This window comes from Passer domesticus, chromosome 20, assembly GCF_036417665.1.
Source record: "Passer domesticus isolate bPasDom1 chromosome 20, bPasDom1.hap1, whole genome shotgun sequence".
In the NCBI taxonomy this organism is placed as follows: Eukaryota; Metazoa; Chordata; class Aves; order Passeriformes; family Passeridae; genus Passer; species Passer domesticus.
Window position 1 is genome coordinate 11,316,007 of NC_087493.1, and position 27,429 is coordinate 11,343,435.

The 27,429-nt window shown below is 50.4% G+C and overlaps 1 protein-coding gene across 5 annotated transcripts in view; it reads left to right on the plus strand.

Moving 5' to 3' along the window:
* Positions 1 to 27,021, plus strand: part of DNAH9 (dynein axonemal heavy chain 9) — a 132,753-nt gene extending 105,732 nt beyond the window's left edge. For all 5 annotated transcript variants that reach the window (XM_064395318.1, XM_064395319.1, XM_064395320.1 and 2 more), the window contains 7 exons: positions 7,932 to 8,159; positions 11,300 to 11,491; positions 11,741 to 11,932; positions 12,697 to 12,867; positions 15,654 to 15,836; positions 21,076 to 21,465; positions 26,043 to 27,021. In XM_064395318.1, coding sequence (XP_064251388.1) covers positions 7,932 to 8,159; positions 11,300 to 11,491; positions 11,741 to 11,932; positions 12,697 to 12,867; positions 15,654 to 15,836; positions 21,076 to 21,465; positions 26,043 to 26,270 — 1,584 coding nt within the window. In that variant the 3' untranslated portion in view covers positions 26,271 to 27,021. The remainder of the gene's footprint in view (positions 1 to 7,931; positions 8,160 to 11,299; positions 11,492 to 11,740; positions 11,933 to 12,696; positions 12,868 to 15,653; positions 15,837 to 21,075; positions 21,466 to 26,042) is intronic.
* The last annotated feature ends 408 nt before the right edge of the window (positions 27,022 to 27,429 follow it).

The following is a 27,429-nucleotide window of genomic DNA, read 5'->3' on the forward strand; positions in this document are numbered from 1 at the left end:
ACCCCATTTATAGCAGGGTCAGCCTCTGGGTCTCCTTAGCAACACTTCAGAGGTCTGCAGGGCTTTGAAGCCAGAGGAGTGCAGGCAGAGCTCACTGCCAGCTCCTCATGAGGGGCAGGAGCAGCTGGGCCCACAGCTGGAGATGCTCTGTGCAGTGCTGGCATTGTCCAGCCTGGAGAAGAGATGATTCCATCACCCTGGATGGTGGGGAATAAAGACCAGACTCTCCCATCGGTGTCTGGGGATGGGCACAACCTGAAATTCAGGAAATTCCATTCAAATGTAAATACCATCTTTTTTTTTTTCCCCATGTGAATGGCCAAACAGTGGATGGAGCTGCCTGTACAGTTTGTGGTTTCATCCTTGGACACATCCAAAAGCACCTGGGCCTGTTCCTGGGCCATACACTGCCTGACCCTGCTGTGAGCAGGGACTGGGGGGTGCCAGAGGTGTCTCCAGCCCCAGTGACGCTGTGATCTCTACCTCCCCATGCCCAGCTACCTGTGGGTCTGGTTTCCCTGCTGCCTGCAGTGTCCTCTGTGCAGGCAGGAAGGATCTTTGCACTCAGCTAGGAGTTAGCACCAGCTGTGTCTGCCCTGTCTCCCTCCCAGAAGCCTTTTGCTGATCCAGTGGCCGCCACAGTCACCAAATGGGGTTGATCAGCTTAACAGCAAAGACACAGAGAAATTTGTTTGTGTTTGTTCAGATGCATGTTTGAATGCACTGATGCAGGGAAGAGCTCAGACATCAGATATTCCCAATTTAATTGTAGTCTTCACCCATTAGCCAAAATATCACTTCCTGCTCTTTGTGATCAAGTTAATTTAATTCTTGAGCATCTTTCCATTTTCCTAGATTGCTGCTTCACTGAGTCAGGTTCATGGATTAAATTGAATAACAGTGAGCTCCTGGAGCAAAACTGTGTGAGATTCACCACTGCATCAGAAATCACAGAGTGCCAGGATGGCTTGGAAGGAGCTCTGGGGATCATCTGGCCCAGCAGGGTCACCTGGAGCACAGGTCCAGAGGAGGCTCCAGGATGATCAGGGGGATGGGGCAGCTCTGCTGGGAGGACAGGCTGGGAGAATTGGGGTTGTTCAGCCTGAGGAGTGCTCTGAAGTGAACTGACGTGGCCTGAAGGGGCTCTGAGAGAGCTGGAGAGCAGCTTAGGATGAGGGATGGAGGGACAGGACACAGGGAGTGGCTTCCCACTGACAGAGAGTGGGTTTAGGTGGGATCTTGGGAAGGAATTGTTCCCTGGGAGGGTGGGCAGGACATGGCACAGGCTGCCCCTGGATCCCTGGCAGTGCCCAAGGCCAGGCTGGACACTGGGGCTGGGAGCACCTGGGGCAGTGGGAGGTGTCCCTGCCGTGGCAAGGAGCTGGAATTGGATGAGCTTTCAGGTCCCTTCCAACCCAAACCTTTCCACAGTTCTGTGATTCTGACACCACACCCCAGGCCAGGCTGGTGACATCTCCTGCCCATGCCATGCCCTGGGCACAGCAGTGCCCTTCCCTGTCCCTTGGGGTCCCAGCACCACGCAGGGAGCAGGGGCAGTGCTGGGCTGGCTCTGGCTGTGCAGCCTGGCTGGCACAGGGGTGGAAAATCAGGGAATGTTTTCCGAGAGCTCTCCAGAGAGCGAGGCTTTGCACAAACACCAGTTCTCCTTGTTGCAGGAGTGATTTGTGAGGAGGGCTGAAGGAGAGGGGCACTTTCAGGCAGGGCAGGGACCCCGGGTGCTGCCAGCACAGGGAGGGGAGCGTGTGCTGCTCCGTGTCCACGCGGTGCTATTCCTGATGGTTGCCACGGCAACGCTGACTGTGATATATGTTCTGCCTTGTGCAAACACAGGGGCTCGGCAGGGAACTCCCAAAGGAAAGCCTCTGGTGCTGCCATGTCCCTGCACGTGCAGCCCAGCCCGGCCCACAGCCTGCAGCACTGCCCTGAGAGGGGAAACGGCACAGGGAGGGGCTGTGGGCATGGGCAGGGGGCATGGGATGGGCTGGGGGCATGGCATGGGCTGTGGGCATGGGCAGGGGGCATGGGATGGGCTGGGGGCATGGGCAGGGGGCATGGGATGGGGGCATGGGATGGGCTGTGGGCATGGGCTGTGGGCATGGGATGGGGGCATGGGATGGGCTGTGGGCATGGGCAGGGGGCATGGGATGGGCTGTGGGCATGGGCAGTGGGCATGGGATGGGCTGTGGGCATGGGCTGGGGGTATGGGATGGGGGCATGGGATGGGCTGTGGGCATGGCATGGGCTGTGGGCATGGGCAGTGGGCATGGGATGGGCTGTGGGCATGGCATGGGCTGTGGGCATGGGCAGTGGGCATGGGATGGGCTGTGGGCATGGCATGGGCTGTGGGCATGGACAGGGGGCATGGGATGGGGGCATGGGATGGGCTGTGGACATGGGCAAGGGGCATGGGCAGGGGGGAGGGTCATTAGGGATGGTCAGTGTTCAGGGAATGGTCAGTGGGATGGTCAGGGAGTGGTCAGTGTTGATGGTCAGTGTGCAAGGAATGGCCAGTGGGATGGTCAGTGCACAGGGAGTGGTCAGTGGAATGGTCAGTGTGGATGGTCAGCGTGCAGGGGATGGTCAGTGTTGATGGTCAGTGCACAATAGATGATCAGTGTGCAGGGTCAGTGTGGATTGTCAGTGGGGATGGTCAGTGCACAGGGAATGGTCAGTGGGATGGTCAGTGGTATGGTCAGTGTGGGTGGTAAGTCCACAGGTTATGTTCAGTGGGATGGTCAGTGTGCAAGGAATGGTCAGTGGGATGGTCAGTGCACAGGGGACGGTCAGTGGGACGGTCAGTGTGCATGGTCAGTGTGCAGGGGATGGTCAGTGGGATGGTCAGTGGGGATGGTCAGTGCACAGGGGATGGTCAGTGGGATGGTCAGTGGGATGGTCAGTGCACAGGGGATGGTCAGTGGGATGGTCAGTGGGGATGGTCAGTGCACAGGGGATGGTCAGTGGGACGGTCAGTGTGCATGGTCAGTGTGCAGGGGGCTGTTTCACACTGCCCACACTGGCTCGTTATTGATAGCTGGCAGATCTCTCAATTACTGATCACTGACACATCTCTCAGTTACTCTGGCCACGTGTCCTCATTAGATGTGTTCTTTCAGGTTTTGTTACCTCTCTGCTGAGAATTAATTTGCAAAGTTTCTTTCCAAGGTGCGAATCCCTTCTGCAGCGTCCCTGTCTGGCCTGGGCAGATATATTCATTTGAATTATGAATTCTTAGTACCAGCCCATGTTTGGCTGCATCTATTCCTCTTTTTCATCCCTTCTATCACAAAAGGACAGGATATAAATGCACTCAATTATCACTGGACTGGAAATATTCCCTAAGTTGGCTGTTAGCAGGCAGTGATACCCACAAATAATGATCACTGGTGTCATGTCAACACAAGCAAAAGCAATTATTTTTGAGCCATCTAACACCACAAAAGCAGATGTGGGAAGAAACTACCAATTAGAGATGAAAACACTTAAGGTCAGATATGCAGACTATGATTAAACTGATACTTAATGCACGATTTTTCTTTTGATATTTTGTTGAGCTCTTTCCCAGTTTTATTAAATCTCTGTGGTGCTGGCACCACTTTGGTTGCAGGTTTCAGTCCACCCCTTCCTGATTGTTTGACTTGTGTTTGTAGAGCTGGTTGTCTGGGCCCTGGGATGATCTGATCTCCCAAAGTCCAGAAATCCTGAGTGCATCAGGCCAGCAGCACTCAGGTGCAATTGGATTTTGCCTAGTGCTCCTCACACAGTCCTTGTTTGGAGAAAACAACCCCAGAACAATCCCTTTGCCCAGGCATCTCCTCTCATCTCCCCCACACCCCAAACTCCATCTCATCCACACAGTGTGAGCACAACCCTGAATCATTTCGGGTGAGGAGAGTGAATTTCTGCAGTTCTAAATAAATATATTGTTCCCAGCCACATCAATCAGACCTGGGGCAGCACAACTGGAGGCAGAAAAGTGTCTGTGGCTTCCCCAAACAACAATTCTCTTGGCTCACACCCCTTGGTCCATCTCTGAGTGCTCCAGCAGGTTCACATCCTGGCAGAAATGACAGCAGCCACCACTCTGTCCCTGCCTAAAGCACCTCAGCTTTTCCTTTCCACAGTGGTCATCCTCTTCTCCAGTCCCAGCTGGGATCTGTCCTTCCCTAGCTCACTGAAACCTCCTGGAAAGCCAGCAGAGGTTTCTGTGCTCCATGAGGGAGCCCCTGGGGTGTCCCTCTGTGGCACAGCCCCAGGCACTGCCAGCCCAGCTCCTGCCTGACCCAGCACAGCCTCGGGGAAGGGGGCAGGGATTTGGAACAGTGATGGGATCACCATCCCTGCAAGTGCTCAAAACCCATGTGGCTGTGGCACCTGGGGACCTGGGTTCCTGCTGAGCGTGGTGGTGCTGCTGGGGTGATGGATTTGCTGATTTTAAAGCTTTTTTTTAAAAAGCTTCTTTCCAGCATTAACAATTCTGTTTCTCTCTCTGACTTCCAGCTCAGCTGCACTCTGTGATTCTCTCAACTCCCCAAACACCCTGAAGCAGTAAATTGGCAGTTTAGTTCTGTGTCATATGAAAATGCACTTCCACTTTCTTGCAGCCTGCTCTGCTCACCCTTCACTCCCTCCCTCCACCCCGGGCTCTGCTCTCTCCAAATGGGCTCTCCCTGCTGATGGAGTGTCTCCTTTTGTGGGAGTTTAATCCTTCAGGATTTAAGAGGAGTGGGAGCTGGGTGCTGTTTACAAGATGAAGGCCCACCATGGATTTATGGAGTGGCAAAATCCCGTTTGCAGCTTTATTCTCCGTCCCTTTGCTCTTGCATTGCTGAGCACTGAACAGTTATTTGCAGGAAATAACTGTGAGGACTCTGAGCTCTCTTCCCTGAGTGATAATAGTTAATTTTGAACCCATCAGTGTGTGTATCTGTAGCTGGGGTTGTTTTCCTGAGTGCATTACTTTGCATCTATCACCGCTGAATTCCTGCTGCAGTGTCATTGCCAGTCACTTAGAATGATGGCATCCTCCTGCAGCTCTTCACTACCAGGCTTTATTTGCAAGACTTGAAATGGCTTTGTCTTATGAGTTATTTTGTCAGCTCACCAATCATTTGCTCTTTCAGATGCTTTTTGATATGGTGAGGAGTTAAAACTCCCATCAATAGCCTCCTTACCCCCGTTGGCTGTGTTTTAACTGGTTGGTAGCCTGTGAGACCTTTCATTTTACCTGCAGCAATACTGGTTTGGGGAAGATAAAGAGCTGGAATTGATCAAAATCCATGCCTGGGGATACAGGGACCCCACAGAGACAATTCCTGCTCCACGCAGGGCTTTGCTGCTGGTGTGGGGGTGCCTGGGGAAATCCCCTCTCCAGCCCCCAAAAAGGAATTAATGGGGATGAGCTGCCGTGTTTAACCCCAGGTGGAAACTGAGCCCCACCTGCTGCCCCCTCACTGCCCAGGGGTGGGATGGGGCAGAATGTGGGGTTAAAAGTGAGATTGAGACCCAGACAATGCAACAGGGAAAGCCAAAGCTGCCCAGGCAAGGAAGCCAAGCAAGGAATCCATTCCCCATTCCCCGGGCAGGCAGGCAGGGGCTCTGTCACACCCCGTGGTGACTGGGGAAGGCAAACACCCTCCCTCCCAACATTCCTGCCTTCTCCTGCTCCTGCTGAGCAGGATTCCACGGGCTGGGACATCCCTGGGGACAGCTGGGACAGCTCCTTGTCCCCCAGGCTGGTCCTTGGCCATGTCCACCCTGCCCTGCAGTGTCCAGCACTGCTCAAACCCAGCCTGGGGCAGCTCCTGGGGACAACAGCAGCACCTCCACCCCACCCACCCACACAGCAGCCCACACTGAGATATCCTCACAGATCTGAGCTCTCTAAAATGGGTTAGAACTTTGAGATTGCTGTTCTTTCCTAACTGATGCTGCTGGGGAGTGCCTCCGGTCCTGCTGGAGCCCCTGCCAGGCTGGCTGCTGCCCCCTGAGCTGTGCTGCATACCCTGCACACGTGGGGTCCTTTTGGGGTGAGCCCATTTGCTCCCAGAGACATCTTCTTATTTATCATCAACTCCTCTGAACAGCTCTTCATCTGCTGCTTCAGTTTAAGAGTCCTTGCAACAATTAAGAGATTGAAGCATCTGTTATATGGGGAGAGGCTGGGGTTATTTAACCTGCAAAAGCTGGGGTTTGGCTCAGAGACAGCTGGGATATTTGGATAAATTTGGTTTATTGGTGTGTTTAAATCCCTCTGGACTGAAGGGGAGTCAAAAATCTTCATAGTGGTGCTGAGTGAAAGAGCAAGAAGCAAAGGGTTAAAATTGAGATACAAATTTCCCTTAAACATTGATTTCATTTCATTTCACCATCTTATACTGTTTTTTAATTTTTTAATTTTTTAAATTTTTTTTAATTGTGAGTGTGGTTGAACACTGGCACACATTGCCCAGACAGGTTGTGGAGACTTCAGCCTTGCAAATATCCAAAACCCCAACTGGACCCAGTTAAAAACCTGCTCTGGGTGACCCTGCTGGGAGCAGGAGGGTGGCATGGATGACCTCCAGGGGCATCTCCAGCCTCAGGGTTTCAGTGATTCCACCAGGCTGGAACAGTGAGAGCCTCCCCAGGCTCTGCAGGGATTATTCCTGCAAATTTGGGCTGCTTTGGCCTGGCCTGGCCTTCCATGAGCACTCCCTGCAGACCTTGATCATGTTACAGTTTTATAGACTGTCTGGTAAGTTCCTGGTTTCTGGAAAAGGCTTTATTATAAGCTTTTATGGTTTTCAAAAACTTGCTTCTTGTAGTACTTTTTGACTTTACCATGGCTGGCTTTTGTGCTCTTTTCTGTTTTTCTCATTTGGACAAAACTTCCACTTTCTGAGGAATGTAATTTTACTCCTAATAATCTCCATTACTCTGCTATTTAACCATGAGAGCTCTTTCTGGCCCCATTTATAGGTGATATATATTTATTCTCAGCCTCTAATATGGTTCCTTTATGTAATTTCTTTGCCACCTCCAAGCAGTTTGTCTTTCTGGCGGCTGCTTTTAATTTAGGTTTAGCAAGTTCCTTGTCCTTTCTTGGGGTGGGATAAATCACCATCCCAAGTGCCTGTGCACACAGCCAGTTTGGATTGCACACCTGCCTTGAACACAAGGGTAGTTCAGCCCACAAATCCCATTCCTAATATAACAAAAAAAGCTGTTTTCTTGCCTAGAAACTATAATTCTGTATAGGACTCCAGGGGAAAAACTGAGGCTTAGCTTCATCCATTTCACCATCTCCCCACGATTCTGCTTAATCTTCTGAGGATGTGTCCAATTAGTTGCATGAATAAATAAATCCTTTTGTGTTAAAGACTTTGTGAAATCACCTGCTTGACTCATTTGCCCAGGAACTGCTATGGAGGGTCCTTACTGTAATTCTGATCAAAATGAACAAGTGTTTTTATCTGAGCTCTGTGGGGCTGGGGGGAAGGAATAACAACTTTGCTCCTCAGGAATAACAGCTCTGCTCCCTAGGAATAACAACTTTGCACCCCAGGAATAACAGCTCTGTTCTCCAGGAATAACAACTTTACACCCCAGGAATAACAACTCTGTTCCCCAGGAATAACAATTTTTCTGCCCAAGAATAAGCTCAGCTGGTATTGCTGAAATGAGGAGAATTCCAGCACCAAGAGCCCAACCAGCCCAGCTGTGGCTCTGCTGCTGATTTATACTGATTATTCTGAATTTTCAAATGTTCTTGATGCACCTGGCTCTTTGGGGCTGGGAGCTGCACACAGGCACTCCTGGGCCAAGTCCCAAATTCCAGAGGGCATCCATCAGTGGGATGGATTTGGTGCCTGCTCAGCACATGGGGGTGTGATGGGGGGACTGAGCAAGCCTTGTCCTTTTGTCCCTGCCAGAACATCCACCTGGTGGCCAAGTGGCTGGGCTCCCTGGAGAAGAGGCTGGAGCAGCTCAGCGAGGGCAGCCACCGGGATTTCCGCGTGTTCCTCAGCGCCGAGCCAGCGCCGTGCCCGGAGAGCCACATCATTCCCCAGGGCATCCTGGAAAACTCCATCAAAATCACCAGCGAGGCGCCCACCGGGATGCACGCCAACCTGCACAAGGCCCTGGACAACTTCAGCCAGGTAGGAGCTGAAGTTGGGTTGGGCATGCTGGGGCTGCTGCAGCCCCTGTGCAGCGCTGCCGTAGTTGAGTCGGAGACAATCCAAAGCAACACACTCCATTTCCAAACTGGTTTTATTCTAGCGTGTGTTGCTGCAGGCCCTCAGCTGGGGAATAATTAGCATTGACTCCATGATTGCAGAAGGCTGATCAATCTCTTTGTTCTATCATCTTATACTACACTTTAGAGAAACTCATCCCCTTACAGAGAGTCCAATACAGCTTTGACCTAATTGGTCAATCCACCCAAACACCATCCAGTGTCCAGTTAAGAAATCACCCTTTGCTAAACAATCTCCATTACACATTCCACATGTGCACAATAACAGGTGCAGCAAGTGGAGAAAAGACTTGTTTCTCATTCTTTTCTCTGATCTCCTCACAGCTTTCCCCAGGAAAATGCCTGGGAAAGCTGTGCCTGCTGCTCTCTGTGGCCAGAGAGCTGCTGCCACGTAGCATGCACACTTTTTATACATTCTTACAAATCTCATACATTTACACTTTACTCATTGGCCACGAGAGACAAACAAAGTGCTCATGGGAACAGGCAGTTGCAGTTTTCTCTTATTTATCCTTCTTTCTTTCTTGGTTTCTCTGTCAATGACCTTGGTAGGAAATTCTTTCAGGGGTAAACATGAAATCTTCTCAAACTTCTCTCTGGCTCACTGAGGTCACTGTAAAACCTCTCCCACAGAGTGTGATGGATATTGCCTCCCCAGCCCCCTTGCAGCACAGAGCCTCTGGGTCCAGCACCTCCCTCTGCTCTTCCCCACAGACCAGGCACAGATCTCTTTCCAAGCAATGGTTTTTCCAAGAAAGGGTTCAGGTGATCTGAGAAGCCTCTTCCCTGAAGCAGGGCTTGGGACACCAGACTTCTGTCCAGTTTAATCATATTCTCCCCAGTGTGTGATCACAGAATCACAGAATTAACCCAGCTGGAAAAGACCTTTGAGATCATCAAGTCCCACCAATGACCCAACACCTCCTCATTAACTGAACCACAGCACTGAGTGCCACGTCCAGTCTGTTTTTAAACACCTCCAGGGACGGTGACTCCACCACCTCAGAAAGGCTCTTTCAGTACAGAATCAAACTTCTGACTGCAGCATCGGGAGAATTTGTCGTGTTTCAGTTGATTTCTCTATCTGGGTCCCTTGTTTTCTGTGCTGCTGAGTGACATATGATATCCAACACCCCCAGCTATGGGAGGTGAGCAGGTTAAACCTGACTTTTCTGCTTGCTGTTTAACCAGGGTTAGAGGTTCAGAACTGCTGATCTGCTCACAGAGCAGCACAGGGAGATTGGTGTTGTGTGCCCAAAGGCCATTCAGCTTAAGACCTTGCTGACACCAGGAGTGTTGCAAATCAGAGCTGGAAGCTGCCTGCAGGCAGGAGCTGCTTTGCCAGGATGTAAATTAGGCCATGTGAGAGTGGCTGACCCACAAGAGCAGCCCGTGGCAGGATGCTCGTTTTGTTTATTGCTCAAAAACCCTCCTGTCATGGCAGGCACTGACTCTTGTACCTGCTGTGCAGGGAAACAGCCCCGTGTGGGGAAGAGATGGAAATATTCCTGGTGCCCCAGAGGGTGTGGATCAGTGTCAGAGGGGCTGTAAGCTCTGCTCCCACCATGGGACAGGAGCAGGGCAGGATCCCATCCCTGTAGGACTCCCTGGGAACAGCACTCAAATGCTGCTGTGGAGAAAACGCCAAGTGCAAGAGGGAGCATTGCTGAGCAGGTGTGGGGGGAGGCACTATGCAAGGATTAATGCCAGTGGTCAGGCAAGATTATTCCATATTTATCTACTGCCATTCATCATCCTTAGCTCCACAAAATGTCCTGGAGAACGAGGGAGGGGAGAACCTTCACCCCAAGTAACATTTTCATCTTGCCTCTGCTCATTTCAATCAATAGTAATTAGCATTTTCTAAATTGCTGGAGGATTATGAAACATCTCTTATCAGAAATCCTGAAGCGAGTGGGTGGGGTCCCTTTTACACCTCATTTCCCTGCTTTATACAGAAGAGATGTTCAAATTTAGCTTTCAGCTGAAGGATACAAAGAAGGCCCTTTATTCTGTGCAAGGGATATTGTTCTGCTTTGTAGCTGAAGAAGAATTGACAACTGAAGAGAGGCCGAATGAGAATGAACTGGGTTGTTCTGGGGATGTTTCCTGAAATGAGAAGGGTGTTCTGCACGTATTTGAAGCAGTTCTCCATCACAATGCTGATAAAGGGAGATTAGAGTGCTGCCTAATCCAGGGGAAAGCAGGTTTTGGGATATTCTTGATTGTCACGTGCACTTGGTCAATACTGGAATTCATCACCCTCTAGAGTAATGGATTCCTCCTTTCCTGCACAGACCCTGAGCTCTGTGGTGCTCTCAGAGGATTAAAGGTCTAACGTGGCATTTTTTTTGAGATAAACTTTGGATGGGGCTTGGAGCAACCTGGGATAGTGGAAAGTGTCCCTGCCCATGGAGGAGGGGCTGGAAAAACATGGACTTTAGGGTCCCTTCCAACAGAAAATTCTGTAATTCTGTGGCTCCCTTCCCATCTTTCTGGTGAGGGATGTTGAGCACATGCAGGTGATGGGGCATTGAGTGGGTGCACGTGTCCTTCCTTCCCTGTGTGTTTTCCTGTGCAAAGCCACTCGGAGCTTGGAACAGCAAATATTAAGTGAGAAAATATTTGCTAGAATTTGCCAATAAATCTGCAATGCAAAGCCACTGACTTTGAAAACTAGCACATGTGTGTATGATACAGAAATGAACTGGAGGACAGTTTGGTCAGCCTCTTGTCCCAGGTAACAAGCGTCATCAGGGGAGGTTCAGGTTGGATGGTAGGAAAAATTTCTAAAGTAGAAGGTTGGTAAAGCTCTGGAACAGGCTGCCTAGGGAAATGGTGGAGACACATCCTTGTAATTGTTCAAAAAATAAAGTTCACAATTCGTTGTGCTTGGGGGTATTTGGTTGAAGGTTGAACTTGATGATCTGGGAGAGTTTCTGAGCTTTGACCTCTGATTCTGTGATTCACCCTGTCCAAAGCCCAGTGTTTTTGGGTTCCCTGGGAGTCGCTGAGGCTGAGGGCAGCTGTCCTGTGTTGCAGGACACCCTGGAGATGTGCAGCCAGGAGAAGGAGTTCAGGAGCATCCTCTTTGCCCTGTGCTACTTCCACGCGGTGGTGGCGGAGCGGCGCAAGTTCGGCCCCCAGGGCTGGAACCGCCCGTACCCCTTCAGCACCGGGGACCTCACCATCTCTGTCAACGTGCTCTACAACTACCTGCAGGCCAGCTCCAAGGTGGGGGCACCACGGGGGGGCTGTCTGGGGGCTTTGAAGCTGTCCTGAAATGCCATTTGCTTGGTGTCCTTGGGTTTAGAACTTCGCAGTTCGGGGTGCTTTTGGGAGGAGATGGGAGACCTCGCGTTGTGCTGTGCCCCAGCTTTCCTGGGGCAGGATTTAACTCCTGCCTGGTGTTTGTTTGCTGAGGGGGGACCCCTGAGTGTGAAGGGCAGTGCCTGGGTTCAGCCCACCCTGCTCCACGCCCAGGTCCCCTACGATGACCTGCGCTACCTCGTGGGTGAGATCATGTATGGAGGTCACATCACGGATGACTGGGACAGGCGGCTCTGCAAAACCTACCTGGAAGAGTTCATTAAGCCAGAAATGCTGGAGGGAGAGCTCTGCCTTGCTCCTGGATTTCCCCTCCCAGGGAACATGGATTATAATGGCTATCACCAGGTAAGCTCTTTGTTCGCTGGCATTATTTATACATGTAAATGGAATGTCTTCCCTAACTGCCCCATAATCTGCCTTAGGAGGCAGGAACAGGGCTGCAGTGTTCCTGCACTGTTCCTCTTATTTCCCATTATGTTGTGTTCCTGTGGATGTTTCAGCATCCCCCTGGATGAACCAAGTCTAATGGTAATTTGCTACTTCATCATGGGCTCATTCTGTTCATGCATGAATAGAGCAACTGTATTGGTGCTCGAGACTTAAGTAGGGCTCCTGGAAAATTACATCCACATACTGTTTGCTAAAATGGCCCTTTCAAGCTCCTTTTATCATCAGTTTTGATGAGAATCACTGAAGGGTCTTGTTGATCTACTTACTGATCTCATCTGCTCTTTGTACACAAATGCAGTAGCAGAGAGAGGAACATCAGGCTGGTTTTGTTCATAAAACTTAACTACTGGAAGCTCAATTCCCACAAGAGATTTCAGGATGCTGATGCTGAAATGCACAGCAGATAATTGCTAGAGAAGGTCCAGCCTGAGACACGGAGCCAAGCAGAACTCCAGCAGTTAAGAATTTTCCCAGCAGGAGCAGAAGCAGCTCTGTAAACATTTGTACTCTCCTTCCTCCATCACTTCCCTGGTGTTTCAGCCGCAGGCAGAGCTGGGTGAGCCCGGGCTGACCTCTTGGGGAGATGATTCCAGCACTGAAGCTCTGCAGGCAGAGTGCCCTGAGCTGTTCCTAACGTGCTCCTGAATGTCTCTGTGCAGTACATAGACGATGCCCTGCCTCCAGAGTCTCCCTACCTGTACGGCCTCCACCCCAACGCCGAGATCGGGTTCCTGACGCAGAGCTCGGAGCGGCTCCTGCGCACCGTGCTGGAGCTGCAGCCCCGCGACAGCAGCGCGGGCCAGGGAGCTGTGGGCACCCAGGAGGAGATGGTGAGAGTGCTCAGGGGCAGTGGGCACCCAGGAGGAGATGTGAGAGTGCTCAGGGGCACTGGGCACCCAGGAGGAGATGGGGAGAGTGCTCAGGGGCACTGGGCACCCAGGAGGAGATGGGGAGAGTGCTCAGGGGCACTGGGCACCCAGGAGGAGATGGGGAGAGTGCTCAGGGGCACTGGGCACCCAGGAGGAGGTGGTGAGAGTGCTCAGGGGCACTGGGCACCCAGGAGGAGATGGGGAGAGTGCTCAGGGGCACTGGGCACCCAGGAGGAGATGTGAGAGTGCTCAGGGGCACTGGGCACCCAGGAGGAGATGTGAGAGTGCTCAGGGGCACTGGGCACCCAGGAGGAGATGTGAGAGTGCTCAGGGGCACTGGGCACCCAGGAGGAGATGGGGAGAGTGCTCAGGGGCACTGGGCACCCAGGAGGAGGTGGTGAGAGTGCTCAGGGGCACTGGGCACCCAGGAGGAGATGGGGAGAGTGCTCAGGGGCACTGGGCACCCAGGAGGAGATTGTGAGAGTGCTCAGGGGCAGCTGCTGGGGTTTGATGCCTGTCTCATCTATCAGGCTTGTCCGTGGTTCTGTGCTCTGCCTGTCTAAAGCCTGGTTTTATGCAGAACATCACCCTGGTGGGATGTAATTGAGTGTTGGCAGTAACAGGACAGTGCCTCTTAATTACCCCGTGCACTGCAGAGCCTTCGTTATCATCCTCTGAAGGTGTTGCAAATAAACCTTCCCTGAGCAGCAGTCCCTGTGCACTCCTGTGACTGGCATAGCAATGGGCCCTGGGCACACTGCCTGCCACCCTCAGTGCCACCCAGAGCTCAGCCCTCTTCCTGCTGCTGCCACCGTGTCCCCCCAGCTCCCCAGGGCCTTGTAATTCCGTATTTCCAGCTGAACTCCTTTGCTACACCTGTGTCCTGGGCTGATCTCAGCCCTCCCTGTGGAAACTCACAGCTCATTAAAACACGGCCCAAACATCCCTGACAAGATCTGGAATCAGCCAACACATGCTCAGGTTTTCACTCCTGCAGTCTTAAGGTGCCAGCTCTGTGCTTGAAGATTTGCAATTTAATGAATGGCTAATTGCAGCTCATATATAGCTGTGGTTTCACGGGTTTTCTTTGGCTTGGTGTGAAGCTGGGGAACTGACTGCCTTCCCCTAAGGGGCTCCTAGGAGTGCCCAGCATGGTCAGTTTTCAGTCCATACTCAAATTTGAGATGATGGGAATAATCCATAGGTAGCAAACCCAAGCAAGATGTTCAGAGATAGCAAATGTGAGTTCCTCTTCTCCCCTCCCACTCCTTTTGTTAATGAAACACAAATAAACTCCACAGCCCAGAGAAGCAAAACGATCAGGGAGTGCCCCAGCAGTGGTGCCACAGGTCATGGCCACCCTGCAAACTCCTGGTGACAGTCAAGAAGACTCTCACAGGAGCACAGAAGTCCCCATGGCTCTGTCTGGGAATGAAATCTGCCTGAGAGCAAGCAGAGTGTGACCTCAGTGCCCTGCCTTGTGCCTGGGGACATGCTCCCACGGCTCATTTTCTTCCTGAAGTGATCTCTGTCATTATCCAGGCTGTCCCTTCCACTTGGTCCTTGGATGGGCGTGAGAAAAGCCTTGTCTCAACTCCTCCACTGAAGGACATCCAGCCCTGCTTTGGCTGAGGTGATTTTAGGGAGCTTCCAGGGAAAATGTGAGCCTGTCATTTTCCTGAGGCTCTGACAAGTCCAGTTCCTCCCACAGATTTCTGAGGTCGCACTACAGCAAACGAGCTGTAATTGCTGTGAAGGAATCAGAGCCAGAGGGACTTGCAGAGGAATTTCAAATGAGATATTTCTGTGGTGTCCCCGAGGTGCAGCTGAGGAGCTTTTCCAGCTTTAGCCACCTGTGTGGCTGCAGTAACAGCCCACACATCGTCACTGCTGACAGGAGCCAAGGGTTGGGAAGAGCAGCAGGAGGGAATCAGAGTACAGAGTCCAAAATATGAATATTGGTGGCCTTGGCTGTAAAATTACCCTGCCCTAGCTGACACTGGCCCTGCATGCCAGGTTTGGCACTTGGGATCATAGAATTTTAACTGTGATATGTGTGCCCAAAGGGTCCCAGCAAGCAGAAATCTTGCTCAGGTTCCAGCTCAGAAGTAAAGCAAAGCTTTGAGTGAGAGCTTCCACAGTAAACCTGGGAAATGCAGCTGAGCCCATGGACAGCAGGGGCTTCATGCCTCATTGTCAGAAAGGGGTTTATTAAATTTTTTAGACACTACAAAGATCCACTTGCATTGGATGGAGCTTTCCCTGTTCTGTACTTACAGTTCTGAAATGCTGTGGTGGTGACCAGAAAATAATTTTGTTTCCTTATGCTTTTCTTCCGTGGCTCCATTAGTCCAGAATGCCAAATTCAGCTTAAAATTCAATTTCATGTAATCACCTCTCTCCATCAATACACCAGAGAAAACCAGCTCATGAGCTGTGTTGTCCTGAGGCTCAGCTGAGGCTCTAGCCCCATCCATCTCCTTGTGAGTGTGACCTCGGGAGAAATAAGAGAGCCAAGAAGAGAGGAGGCTGCCACATGTCACGGGGACATTTTAAAACATCATTTTGCAAGCTGCTCATCTGACATTAACTTCCGTCAGCATTTGGATTTTAATAGGATGGGGAGAACTCTTTGAAAGGTGCCCAGGGCTGACAGGGATGGTTTTGGAGACCCTGACAGGGCAGAGGGAGTTCTCCCAGCTCAGGATCCCTCACCAGCATCCCCCTCTCTCCTCCCTTCGGCACAGGTGCAAGCCCTTCTGGAGGAGATGCTAGAGAAGCTCACAGACGAGTTCAACATGGCAGAGCTGATGGCCAGGGTGGAGGAGAGGACTCCCTACGCTGTGGTTGCCCTGCAGGAGTGCGAGCGCATGAACGCGCTCACGGCCGAAATGCGGCGCTCGCTCGCCGAGCTGGAGCTGGGCCTGAAGGTACTGAGGGGCTGCAGGGGCTCCCAGGACACAGAAAAGAGGATAAATGGGGGTTTATTAAAGGCCTGCAACAGAAGCACCTTGGGCAGTGCAAAGCCTCGCAGAGGCTGCACCCAGGATGGGTGATTGATGCCTAAAGAGGCTCCTGGAACAGAGACTGGACAGAGCTAAAGAATAAAGCAGGGATTTATTAAAATGCCTCAAAGGATCCACCTTGGGCAGTGCAAGAGCCCAGCCAGGGCTGCACCCAAGATGGATTCAGAATGGACTGAGTCACGAGTTCTCACACTTTGATCAGTTCTGGTCCATTCCCACCTTGGGTTCACTGTCCAGTTGCAGCTGCAGGTGATGCAGTCCCACCCTCCCAGGTTGCTCTCCTCCATCCCCTGTTGTTTGCACTTTTTGGGGCTGAAGCTGCAGCGGTGTCCTTGGTTGTGGGGCTGGGAAAGGATTGTCACCTCCTGCATCCCCCCCAGGCACTCAGGGGCACAGAACAGAAAAGGCTCTGACTGCCCCTTAGGGAACGGCCAGCATGGATCAGGCTGCAGTGCCCGGGAGTGAGGAGCTGCCTGGCAGTGCTGGTGCTCTCTGACAGCACTCCCCCTCCACCTTGTCACCCCCAGGGACCCTTCCCCACAGCCAGCTGCTGTCCATCCCTTGGGAAGGCACAAGTGCAGCACAGCAATGCAGCCTGGAGCTGGCAGAGCAAAGCCTCAGCACTGCCCTGCCTCCCCCTCGTGCCACAGCTGGGTCCTGGGGGATCTCCTGGCCATCACTCAGGGGGCATTCCCTGCTCCATCATTTCCAGAGTGGCAGGCTGTGATCCCTTCTCACGGGGGTGCTCAGCTCCCACAGCTGGGGAGGAGCTGTGGCTGAAGGGTCTGGCCTTGGACCAGCCCGTCCATAGGAGAGCTGAGGGTGAGCAAGGAGGGCCTGCCCTGAGATGGAATGACATCTCAAACCTCCCTCAGGGGCAGCTTGGAAAAGAAACCTTCAGCTGCCCACCCTGCATGAGGAAGGGCAGGCTTGGCTCGGGGTTTGGGCACCAAGCTGCTCCCAAATCCCAGCTGCAGCCCGGAGCCAGCAGCTGCAGATGTGCGTGCACTGCATTTGCTGCTGGGGCTTGTTAAAGCAGAGCTATCCTGGACACAGGTGGTGGGTCAGTGTGTACAGCCCGTTTTGAAAGAAGCTGATATTTATGTAGTCAATTATCATAAACAGATTTCTCTTATTTTCTAGCATAAGGCAGTGGAATTGAAAATTCCATTTCCTGAGACAGGTAAACAGAAGTGATTTAATGTTTCAATCCCAGAGCCCCAAACAAGATATAATTGTGACTTGGACAAGGTGTGGCAATTAGATTTAATGTGGGGAGGAATGTGCTGTTTAATATTGGTAGGGGAATGAGGGGATGCAGAGTGTGCAAATAAACCACAAACAAAATTAACCACAGGAATCTGTAACACAGGCTGCAAACCTCTCCCCAAACCCTGCCACAGATCTTGGCCGGGAAGGAGATGGGGTCTGCAGGAAAGTCTCCTCAGAGGGCAGCAGCAGTCCCTGAGCTGGGATTCAGAGACACCCTGGGGCTGTGACTGGAGGAGAGCAGCAGAGCAGAGCAGCATCTGGCATTTCTGGTGTTTGGCAAATCTGGTGTTTGCTGCAGAGACACATCTGAAGGGCCTGAAAGGCCATCAGTGGGCAATTCCAAGAACCATGGAGTCCTTGAGGCTGGAGAAGCCCTTTGAGATCCCCAAGCCCAACCATCACCCCAGCAGCAGCACTGTGCTCACCCCTAAACCATGGCCTCAAGTGTCACATCCAGATGTTTTTTGGGCACTTCCAGGGCACTTGGGCTCTGTTGGTGCTGACACCACCAAGGCTGGGGGTTCAATCCCTGGTCTAAGGGTTGGACTTGATGATCCTTGAGGGCCCCTTCCAGCTGGGAATATTCTGTCAGCCTGTGGTTGGTGACTCCACCACAGCCTGTTCAGTGCTTCACAGCCCACTGCCTGAAGCTTTCCTGATATCCAAACCACGTTTCCCCTGGTACAACCTCAGCCCAGTTCTTGTGCCTGCAGCCAAAGGTCACGTGTGGGTCCCTGAAGAGGTAAATTAGACCTTGTGCATGACCCAAACCCTGCTCAGTCCCTCACATCACCTCTCACAGCTGGGGGACCACGGAGCAGCCAGAGGGGGCTGATGGCTCTTCCTGGTGCTGCCCTCACTTGACTCTGGGCCTTACACTGCAGAAATCCTGCTTTAATTGCCCTTCCTGACAATTAAAGAGCTGTTAAGGCTCGTTCATCTCTGGGGCTGGGGGCCTGCACTGACAGCACTCAGAGGAGGGGAGTTTACAAGCCAGGCCCCACAGAGCTGAGCAGAGAATAAATAAAGCCCAGAGAAAACAAGGCTTATTGTTTTTAACTGACTGAAGGATCTGCCAAAAGAAGGCGATTTAGAAATGTCACGCCTAATTTGAATTTTTGAATAATTCATCGTGTCGTCCTAGCGGAAAGTGATTGTTTGGTCCAAAAATAGGAGACATCCCATTAGGAGGAAGAGAAATTGCAATAGACTGGTAGCCATCAGAAATAACTGGCATGTTGCATTTCAAAGCCCTTTGTTCTGGCTGGCTTGGGTGGAACCAGAGGCTGGGCTGAAGCACTTGCATGTTAATGTTGTACCAGCCTCATTTTTTGCAGGCAGATCCTCTGGGTTGCAATTTGGGTGAAGGATGAGCCTCCAAAATGAGGATAATATATATTGTAAAATAACAAAGACCAAATTTTGATCTGCAAGGTGGGTATCAAGTGAAAATAACCTGAACTGAGGAAACAGTTTGTGCCTGTAGTGTGCTCATCTTGAGGGAATGGCTGCAGGCTGATTAGGATTTCCTTCAAGGGTGTCTTTAAATGAAAATTACTCCCAGCATTTCTGAGAAAAAAAAATTTAAAAAGTAACTTGAATAATTTCTGATGCACTTTAGTATTCAGCATCTGAAATGCAAATTTATGCATAATTGTGTTTGGACAACTCTATGAGATTGCTGCTGTAGATGCTTTGAACCCTCACAGGAGACTCAAAGCATGCTTGAGTGCGCAGGCTTTAAAAATTGCTTTTCTCAAGCCTTGCTGAGAATTACATTTGCTAATTCATTTGTTTCCTGAAAGTAAAACTAGACATGATATATGATCGAAGGGGGGTTGTCTTTAAATCAATTTGGCTGCTTGCACACATTCTGCCATATCCTTACCCATGTCAAAGCACTTCCAGGAGCACAAAATGCTCCTGTCCCAGTGTCCTGCTGTGGCCAGGGCAGGGCTTCTTGTTCTTCCTGCATGGTCTTGCCATGGCTTCAGCCCAGCCATTGATGGTCCTCTTTGTGTCCAGTTTCTCCTGAGGATGGAGATCATGATGGACATTTCAGGAGGTTGTTCCTCATATTTTAGTGTTAATTGCAAGTGCTGCTTCTTCCAGCTTTTGATTTCACCCTATTTGCTGTTGAAGCTTTGAAACCCGTCTAAACCCCTTTGTACTCAGGATTTTCTCTATCCATCAGAAATGTGCTCTCCAGGATGTCTCTGAATCCCAGCTCAGGGACTGCTGCTGCCCTCTGAGGAGCTTTTCCTGCAGACCCCATCTCCTTCCCTGCCATGATCTGTGGCAGGGTTTGGGGAGAGGTTTGCAGCCTGTGTTACAGATTTTGTTAATTTTGGTTAATTTTGTTTGTGGTTTATTTGCACACTCTGCATCCCCTCATTCCCCTACCAATATTAAACAGCACATTCTTCCCCACATTAAATCTAATTGCCACCCCTTGTCCAAGGCACAATTCTGTGGCTGGGTTTGGTGATATTAAAGGTCTTTCTCAGCTGTCTGTGTGTCCCACAGGGCATGGTCAGCACAGGAACAAACTGCAAAGATCTTGAACTGCTGGGCTCTGCCAAGCATTGCTAAACAACTGTGGGAGCTGCTTTAAGAAGATTTCAACTTTTGCTAAAGCTTCATAGATTTTTGTGGCCCCAGCAAAGGGCACCTCTGCTGACCTCACGGCTGGAGGCACTGGAGTCCTGTGAAAGAACAGTTGGAATCTTTTAATGTGAATAGACTGACCCAATTCCCTCCCCCTTGTTCTCAGCAATGGTTCCACTGATTTCAGTTAATCCTTCCAAAAACACTTAGCCTGAGGCAAAGAGAAATAGTAAATGAGATAAATTTTGGCAAAATGATAAGGGAACAAAAGGAAGTGTTTATAACGGAGAGCAGTGATGGACATTATCTGTGGGTCTCCAAAGTTCTGGGGGTGTTGAACCCTTCCAGCTGAGCACAGAGCTGCAGAGATTTGAACTGTGGAGACCATTCCATACCAGGGAAGCTGAGCTGGCATTTGCAGGATTTCTCTTTGTATCCTGCTTGGCTTGAGTGAGCCAGGATCACAGAGGAGTTGGTCAGGACATTGTCTGCTCCAGCCCCACCCTGAGCAGGGACAGGCAGAGCAGGGTGTTCTGGACCATGCCCTGGTGGGTTTTGAACATTTCCAAGGATGGAGACTCCACAGCCTCTGTGGACAACCTGTTCCAGGGTTCAGCCACCCTCACGTTATCTTTCAGTGGAATGTCCTGGAATTCAGCTCCTCTGGCAGAACTGATACAGGTTTCTAAAAGCTTTGAAACTAATTAATTGCTGCACAAAGGAAAAGTCAAACCTCTCCCTTTATCTCACTTGGCTGAATCATATCTTACTTTGTTGTGCTCCTTCCCTGCTGTGGAAGGAACTGTGATTACATTTGCAGACAACACGTGAAGTCAAAGAGAAAATCTTGCACTTCAAAGCAGTGAATGAGGAGAGGAGTGAGGGGAAGTGGAGAAAGGAGGGGGACAGGACTCAGCATAAATATTTGGACAGTTTTAGAGTAGATAATCAGAAACTCCAGTATCCTGCCCTGGCAGTGAGTGAGAACAGCTTTACACCCCTGAAAATCTGCCAGTCCATGAGAGAAAACAGAAAAACCACTGGGATAACTGAGGGACACCCCTGCTGCTGTCACTATACACAGCTTTTCCTCCCAGTAGTATTTTTAGAGGAGGATGCAGAAATATGCAATAGAAAGTGTGCAGGAAAGCCTCAAACTCATGAAGTCACCCAGAATGTGTGGCCAGCAGTGTTTGTGTGGGATTCTGTGCTCTCCTCATGCCTTGGCTCAGCTGTCAGTGCTGACTGTGCCCTTTCCCACCAGGGGGAACTGACCATGACCAGCGACATGGAGACCTTGCAGAACTCCCTCTTCCTGGGCACGGTGCCCGAGTCCTGGGTGAAGAGATCTTACCCTTCCACGGCCAGCCTGGCCTCGTGGTTTGCAGACCTGCTGGCCCGCATCAGCGAGCTGGAAGCCTGGACCAGGGACTTCTCCTTGCCCTCCACACTGTGGCTCGGAGGGTTCTTCAACCCCCAGTCCATCCTGACAGCCATCATGCAGACCACGGCCCGGAAGAACAAGTGGCCCCTGGACAAGATGACGTTGCAGTGTGATGTGACCAAGAAGAGCAGAGAGGATTTTGCCAGTGCTCCTCGTGAGGGGGCCTATGTGCACGGTCTGTTCATGGAGGGAGCACGCTGGGATGCTCAGGTGAGCTCTGCAGGGCTCTGGGGTGAGGGAGAAGCCACAGGTGTGGCTCTGCAATTCTGATCCAACACTCTCCACTTATTTGTCATAAATCATCTCCCTCTCTGCAATGGTTTTCCATGAAAGAGAGGAATTTAGGGAAAGCTGTTCTCTCCCTGATGGATGCCATTTCATCACATCTCCTTAGGCAGTTCCAAGCTCCAGGCTGTGTTTTGCTCTGGAAATGGCCTGAATTGGGTCTGGGAAGCCCCAGACAGTCAGGAGCATTGGCAAAGTCTCTGCTGGAAGATGGCAGTGAAGATTGTATGGGGGTCAGCTCAGATCTCTGCTCTCGGGGTCTGGGCTCTGCTCACAGCAGCAGAGCAGGGACCAGCCCTGTCCAGCTCCCAGCTCTGCCCCCACAGTTCCCTGGCTCTTCCATTCTCCACACACAGCCCTTGGGAGATCACAGCCCCTGCCACAGGGAGCACTGGATTTCTGCTGCCTTAAAAACCTGTCAGAAATCAGCTGGACACACCAGAACAGAGAGAGCTTTCAAAAATTCCTGGTCCTGAATATCAAATTCTCCATTTAAGAACATTCCAGTGCCTGCTGTTATGTTTTCCTTGCCACTATGACCAGAAAATGAGTTCTGTCTGGGTTTTACCAGCTGGAAGTGGAGAGTGAGAGGTTTTGGTGATGCAAAGCCAGAAATCTTTGGAAATACTTGGCTTCTCCCCTCTGCCTCCCTCCAATAACTGGTCTGGGCAATTGCATCCAGCAATGGTATTTGTCTTCAGAGACCATCCCAACACCAGTAAATGTGTTTTTCTGATTACATTTTCCTTGTGATTGAAAGATACTGAGCAATTATGTTCATGGAGCCATTAATAATCTCTGGGTATCACGCTTCAATTTATTTCAGAAAGGAAAAGGATATTTTTATGGGTTGCTGCTCTTACTGAAATATCATTTTTACCTAGTGGAACTATTCATTTTACCTATAATCCTGTGAGTACCAGTGTGCATTAATGGATGCAGGACTTTTAAAACAGGTGCACAGCTCTTTTGGGTTGTGTACTCCATCCAAATTAATCCTCTGATAAAAATGGCAGGCCACGTTTAGAAGAATTCCTCTGGGGAACACCTCCACTTTTAAAAGAATATTTCACATTTAGGTTGTGCCTCCAAAAAAGGAAAGTCCTTCTATGTTCTGCTACTCACATTTTTCTATTTATTTAAACATTTATGTTTGCCCTTGGGTGTCTTAAATTTATAAAACATTCATTACAAAACAGCAGGCAGCTATTAGATGAAATGAAACTAAGCAGATTATTTTGGGTGCAAATGATCTCTTGCTGCAGCCCTGTTAAAGTCACTGGGACTCAGTGACAGAAGGATGCTGTGACTGGGACACTTGGAGACCTTTTATCTCAAGCTGCTGACTGATCCTTGGCTTTTTTGCTCTCTGCAATAGAGAGTTTGATGCCAAAAGTGATGGGACAAGGGCAGGGTGGGTTTCACACCCTTTGTGCTCCACAGAGCTTTGGCAGCTGTGCACAGCACAGCCCCTGCCATGGAACCACAGGATCCCAGGCTGGCTTGGGCTGGAAGGGACCTTAAAAAACAGCTCGTTCCACACCACCATGGGCAGGGACACCTTCCAATGTCCCAGGCTGCTCCAAGCCCTGTCCAACCTGGCCTTGGACGCCTCCAGGCATGGGGCAGCCACAGGGCAGCATCCCACCACCTCATAGGGAAGTTTTTCACTCCTCTTGTCCAGCTGAAGCCACTGACCCCATCACTCAGGGACCACCTTGGAGTGTTCCCTGCTGGCTCCTTGTCCCCTTCCCTGCTGGCTCTGTGTTCCTTTCCCTGCCCATAGATGACTCCATCCCCAAGGCAGCCGTGGAGCCTCCCCTAAAATGGAATATGTAAACCCCCTCCCTCTGAATTATTGTAATTTTAAAATTAAGGGGCTCTCAGGAAAAGACATGGCAGCAGGAATAACCATTCTTTACTAGGGAAGAAAATAAAAAATAAAATAAACAATGCAGTAAAACAAAGCAACACCTGACAGAGTCAGAATAGACCCTGACACCCTGTTGGTCAGGGTGTTGGCAGCAGTACAATTGGAATTGTGGCTGCAGTCCTCCTGGAGTGTCAGGAGTGGTTCTGTTGGAGGAGGGATCCTGGAGAAGGATGTGTTCTTCCTCTGAAGATCCAATGGAAGAGGCAGCTGTTCCTCTGGGAATCCAGTGGAAAGGCTGCTCTGGTGTCCCAAAATCTCAGATTGTATCCAGGTAGGAATGCTTGGCTCCTCCCTCTGGGCGGAGCATCTCCCAATGGGATGCTGGAATTTGATCACCCATGCAGGGACACTCAGTGGCCATGAAGAGCAGAGATCTCCTGGAGGGAGGATTGGCTGTGGAAGAGATAAAGAAAACTGCCCAGTTAACAGAAGATAACTGCCCCACCCCTAACAGATGGCAATAGAATACATACTGCTTGGCAATCGAGGACAGACCCTCCCTGTGCAGGGTTCAGGGCTGTGGGTCCCAGGGGCTGCGTTTGGGCCCAGCTGTCACCACCCCTGGCTTGTGACAGCGCTTGGTGCCCTCAGCCCTGGTGACACGTGGCACTGCCACACGGCCACTCTCAGTTTCCTGCTGGGAATCTGGGACAGCAGAAGTGAGGGATGATTTAGGAGATGAGGCTGAGCTCTCCAGGCTCAGAACGGTGGTTTTGCACCATGAGGGCTGTGCTGCTAGTCAGGAAGAACTGCTCTCAGAGCAGAATTAATTTCTGATGATGAGAGCGATAAAAAATGCAAATGAGAATCAGCCCAGACATAACAAAATGATATCTTACATAGAGGTACCTCAGGAAGATTTCAGCTCTTGTTAACCCAGAAACAGGTAGAATATCTCTTGGAAATTTCATTTGAAGTATTCTCAGCAGTAAAAAAAGAGAGAAAGATCTGATTAAAACCCAGTCTCAAAAATGAAAGGTGTGAATTTAAGAAGAGTGCATAATAATGTTTCATAAATAGCTACTTTGCAAGGTATTATACGAATTATTTAATGTTTGTTCAGCACATTGGAAATATAAAATCATAAATGAGAGTTGGATTTTTCATAGCTGAGCATAACAGATGGCATTAGTACAATTAAACCGAGGTGTGTGGCAAGAGGGATGATTTTTCTTTGCTTGTTATAGAACTAAATAAACTACTGGAGAGGCTGAATCTCACCCCACAACTCTGATACAAGAGCATTTGGAATAATGATGATATGTGAAGCTCTGCTGCAGTGAGAGGCAGTTTCTTTAGTGCTGAAAAGTTTCTTTTCCATTTCCCTGTTTGTTTTCATTTGGTCTCTCTAGCCTCCATTAGGCAGTTTTCCCTGGAAATGGATTGATGTGCAGGGTATTTTATTGTCAAGAAGAGAGAGAGAAAATGTCAGAGAGACCCAAATTAGGGAAACAAACTTGATTTCTTGCCCTGGCAGGGTTCTCTCCCTCTCCTGCATTGGACAGCCTGCTGGGCAGGGCATTGCTTGGAGGAGAATAATGGGACTTGATATTTAATGGTGATATTCCCTCAGAAAAGTAATTTTGAATTCTCTTGGTTGCATCATGAGAGTGGTAGCAAGCCTGTTTTGGGGCTGTTCTCCCTCTCAGTGGTTCAGGTGTCCACCCTCGCTCCCACCACAAGCAGCACCTCCCATGAGGTGATTCTGGTCTGGAATGCTCTGAGAAAAAAATGCATGAGAGTAATCCCAGGATCACTGAGTTTGGAAAAGGTCCCCCAGCCCATCCAGGCCAAGCTGTGCCTGATCTCCCCCTTGTCCCCAGCCCCGGGCACTCAGTGCCACCTCCAGGTGTTCCTGGGACATCTCCAGGGATGGGCACTCCAAACCTTCCTGGGCAATGTTTAATCACCCTTTCAGCTAAGAAATTCCTGCTGATGTCCAACCTGAGCCTGCCCTGGCACAGCCTGAGGCCTTTTCCTCTTGTCCTGTCCCTGTTCCCTGGCAATAGGACAAGAGGAAATGGCCTCAAGCTGCACCTCAGTAGAAACCAGGACAAGAGAAGTGAAACTTTGTTGGTAATACGGCTTTACGGGTCCCGGGACACTGTTCCCACACAAATCCAGCTCGGATGTGAGGGTTTGAGCATCTGGTGGGAGTGCTGGAAGCTGGAGCCTTGAGATGATCTACGTTGGGGACGGTCGTGGTGAGACAGGAAGCTGTTTGATCCAGACCTCCTTCCTCAGTGAGGCTCATTCAGCTTCTTTGAACCTGCAGAAGCTGTTTGCACCTCCCCAGCAGCTTGGATAATGACCACAGGGGCTCAGGTCCCTCAGCTGGTGGACACCTTGGAGCTGTCAGCTGGGACAGCCCCAGTGCCTGAGCCCCTCTGGTTCCTGGGAAGGGCTGGTTCAGTGCCCCAGTCTCCCCGTGGAAAATGCTGCCTTGGAAAAACCAGAATATTCATAGCACTGTGGGGGGTTTGGTGAAAACCACACGAAAAGAAGTGGCTCATGTCTATGAGGGAAGTTTTGTCCAGGTCAGCAGCCCTTTGTCTCCTTCTCTCTGCAGGCCGGGACAATCACGGAGGCCAGGCTCAAGGAGCTCACCCCAGCCATGCCTGTCGTGTTCATCAAGGCCATTCCTGACGACAAGCAGGACACCCGGGGCTTGTACCCATGTCCTCTGTACAAAACACGCCAGAGAGGCCCAACCTACGTCTGGACTTTCAACCTGAAAACCAAAGAAAACCCGTCCAAGTGGGTGCTGGCTGGTGTGGCCTTGCTGCTGCAGACCTGAGGCACCAGCTCTGCAAACCCCTCACAATGTCACACAGTTCAAACAGTTCAATGCTGAGGTTAACCCAAGTTCCATCTCTCTGATGGACTCCTGTGTTATTTCTGTGTCCTGGGGATGTGACCCAAGCAGGGCCTGCGAGGAGGTGACAGAGGTGCAGAGTGACACGGCCCAGGTTCGTGGCTGCTGTAAATCAATATCCTGTCATTCCTACAGTGCTGATCCCAGCCCAGAGCCCGATACACCATACCCAGAGAGTGCTAAACTTAAATCTGGTTTTTATTTCTCTTCATGGTCCAAAGTAGTTTTAAAATTATCCATCAGTAAAATCAGTAGCCTTCTCCAAAACACTTCAATAGTCCAGTGACTTGTGAAGTTCTCCAGAATTTATTACTTTCTGTGGCATTCATATTCTCTGAAAAAATCCCTTCACCCAGGATTTTTCTCCTGGGAAGCTGAGAAGCCTCAGAGAAAAGAAAAGCAATAATTATCTCATCTGCTTCTCCTGTGTTGTGCTCATGTGTGGAATGTGTTTGGAGATTGTTTATCCACAGGTGATTGTTTCATTGGTTTCATGTGAATTGTTTTGACTCTTTGGCCAACCAGGGTCAAGCTGTGTCAGACTCTGGAGAGAGTCATGAGTTTTCATTATCTTTTTAGCATTTAGTAAGTATCCTTCTTGTATTCTTGAGTATAGCATAGTATTCTTTGATATAATATAGTATTACAAAGTAATAAATTAGCCTTCTGAGAACATGGAGTCAGATGCATCATTCCTGCCTTCATCAGGGCACTCCCTGCAAATACAATACCGTTCCCTCCATGTTTCTTTGTGGTGTGTGTGGTGCTGGAAGCTGGGAGGTGAGCAGATGTTGTGGTTATCAGCTGTGTGTTGCTAACACTCCTGTAAGTCTTAGAAACATTGGAAATGGTGTAAATATCCAGTGCGCTCAATGGAATCAATAGTGAAAGCACAGCACAGGGATGATTTAGGAGGAATATGTTGTGATGATAGATACTTACTAATAAAAGTAATTGTTCCTGGAATAGTCTCTGGAAGCTGCAGGTTAATGAGGGTGAGGAGAGCACGGGGGTCAGGTGGGAGGAACACACCTCCTGACCTCGTGACCTTCCTGTGGGGACACTGCAGACCCTCTCAGCT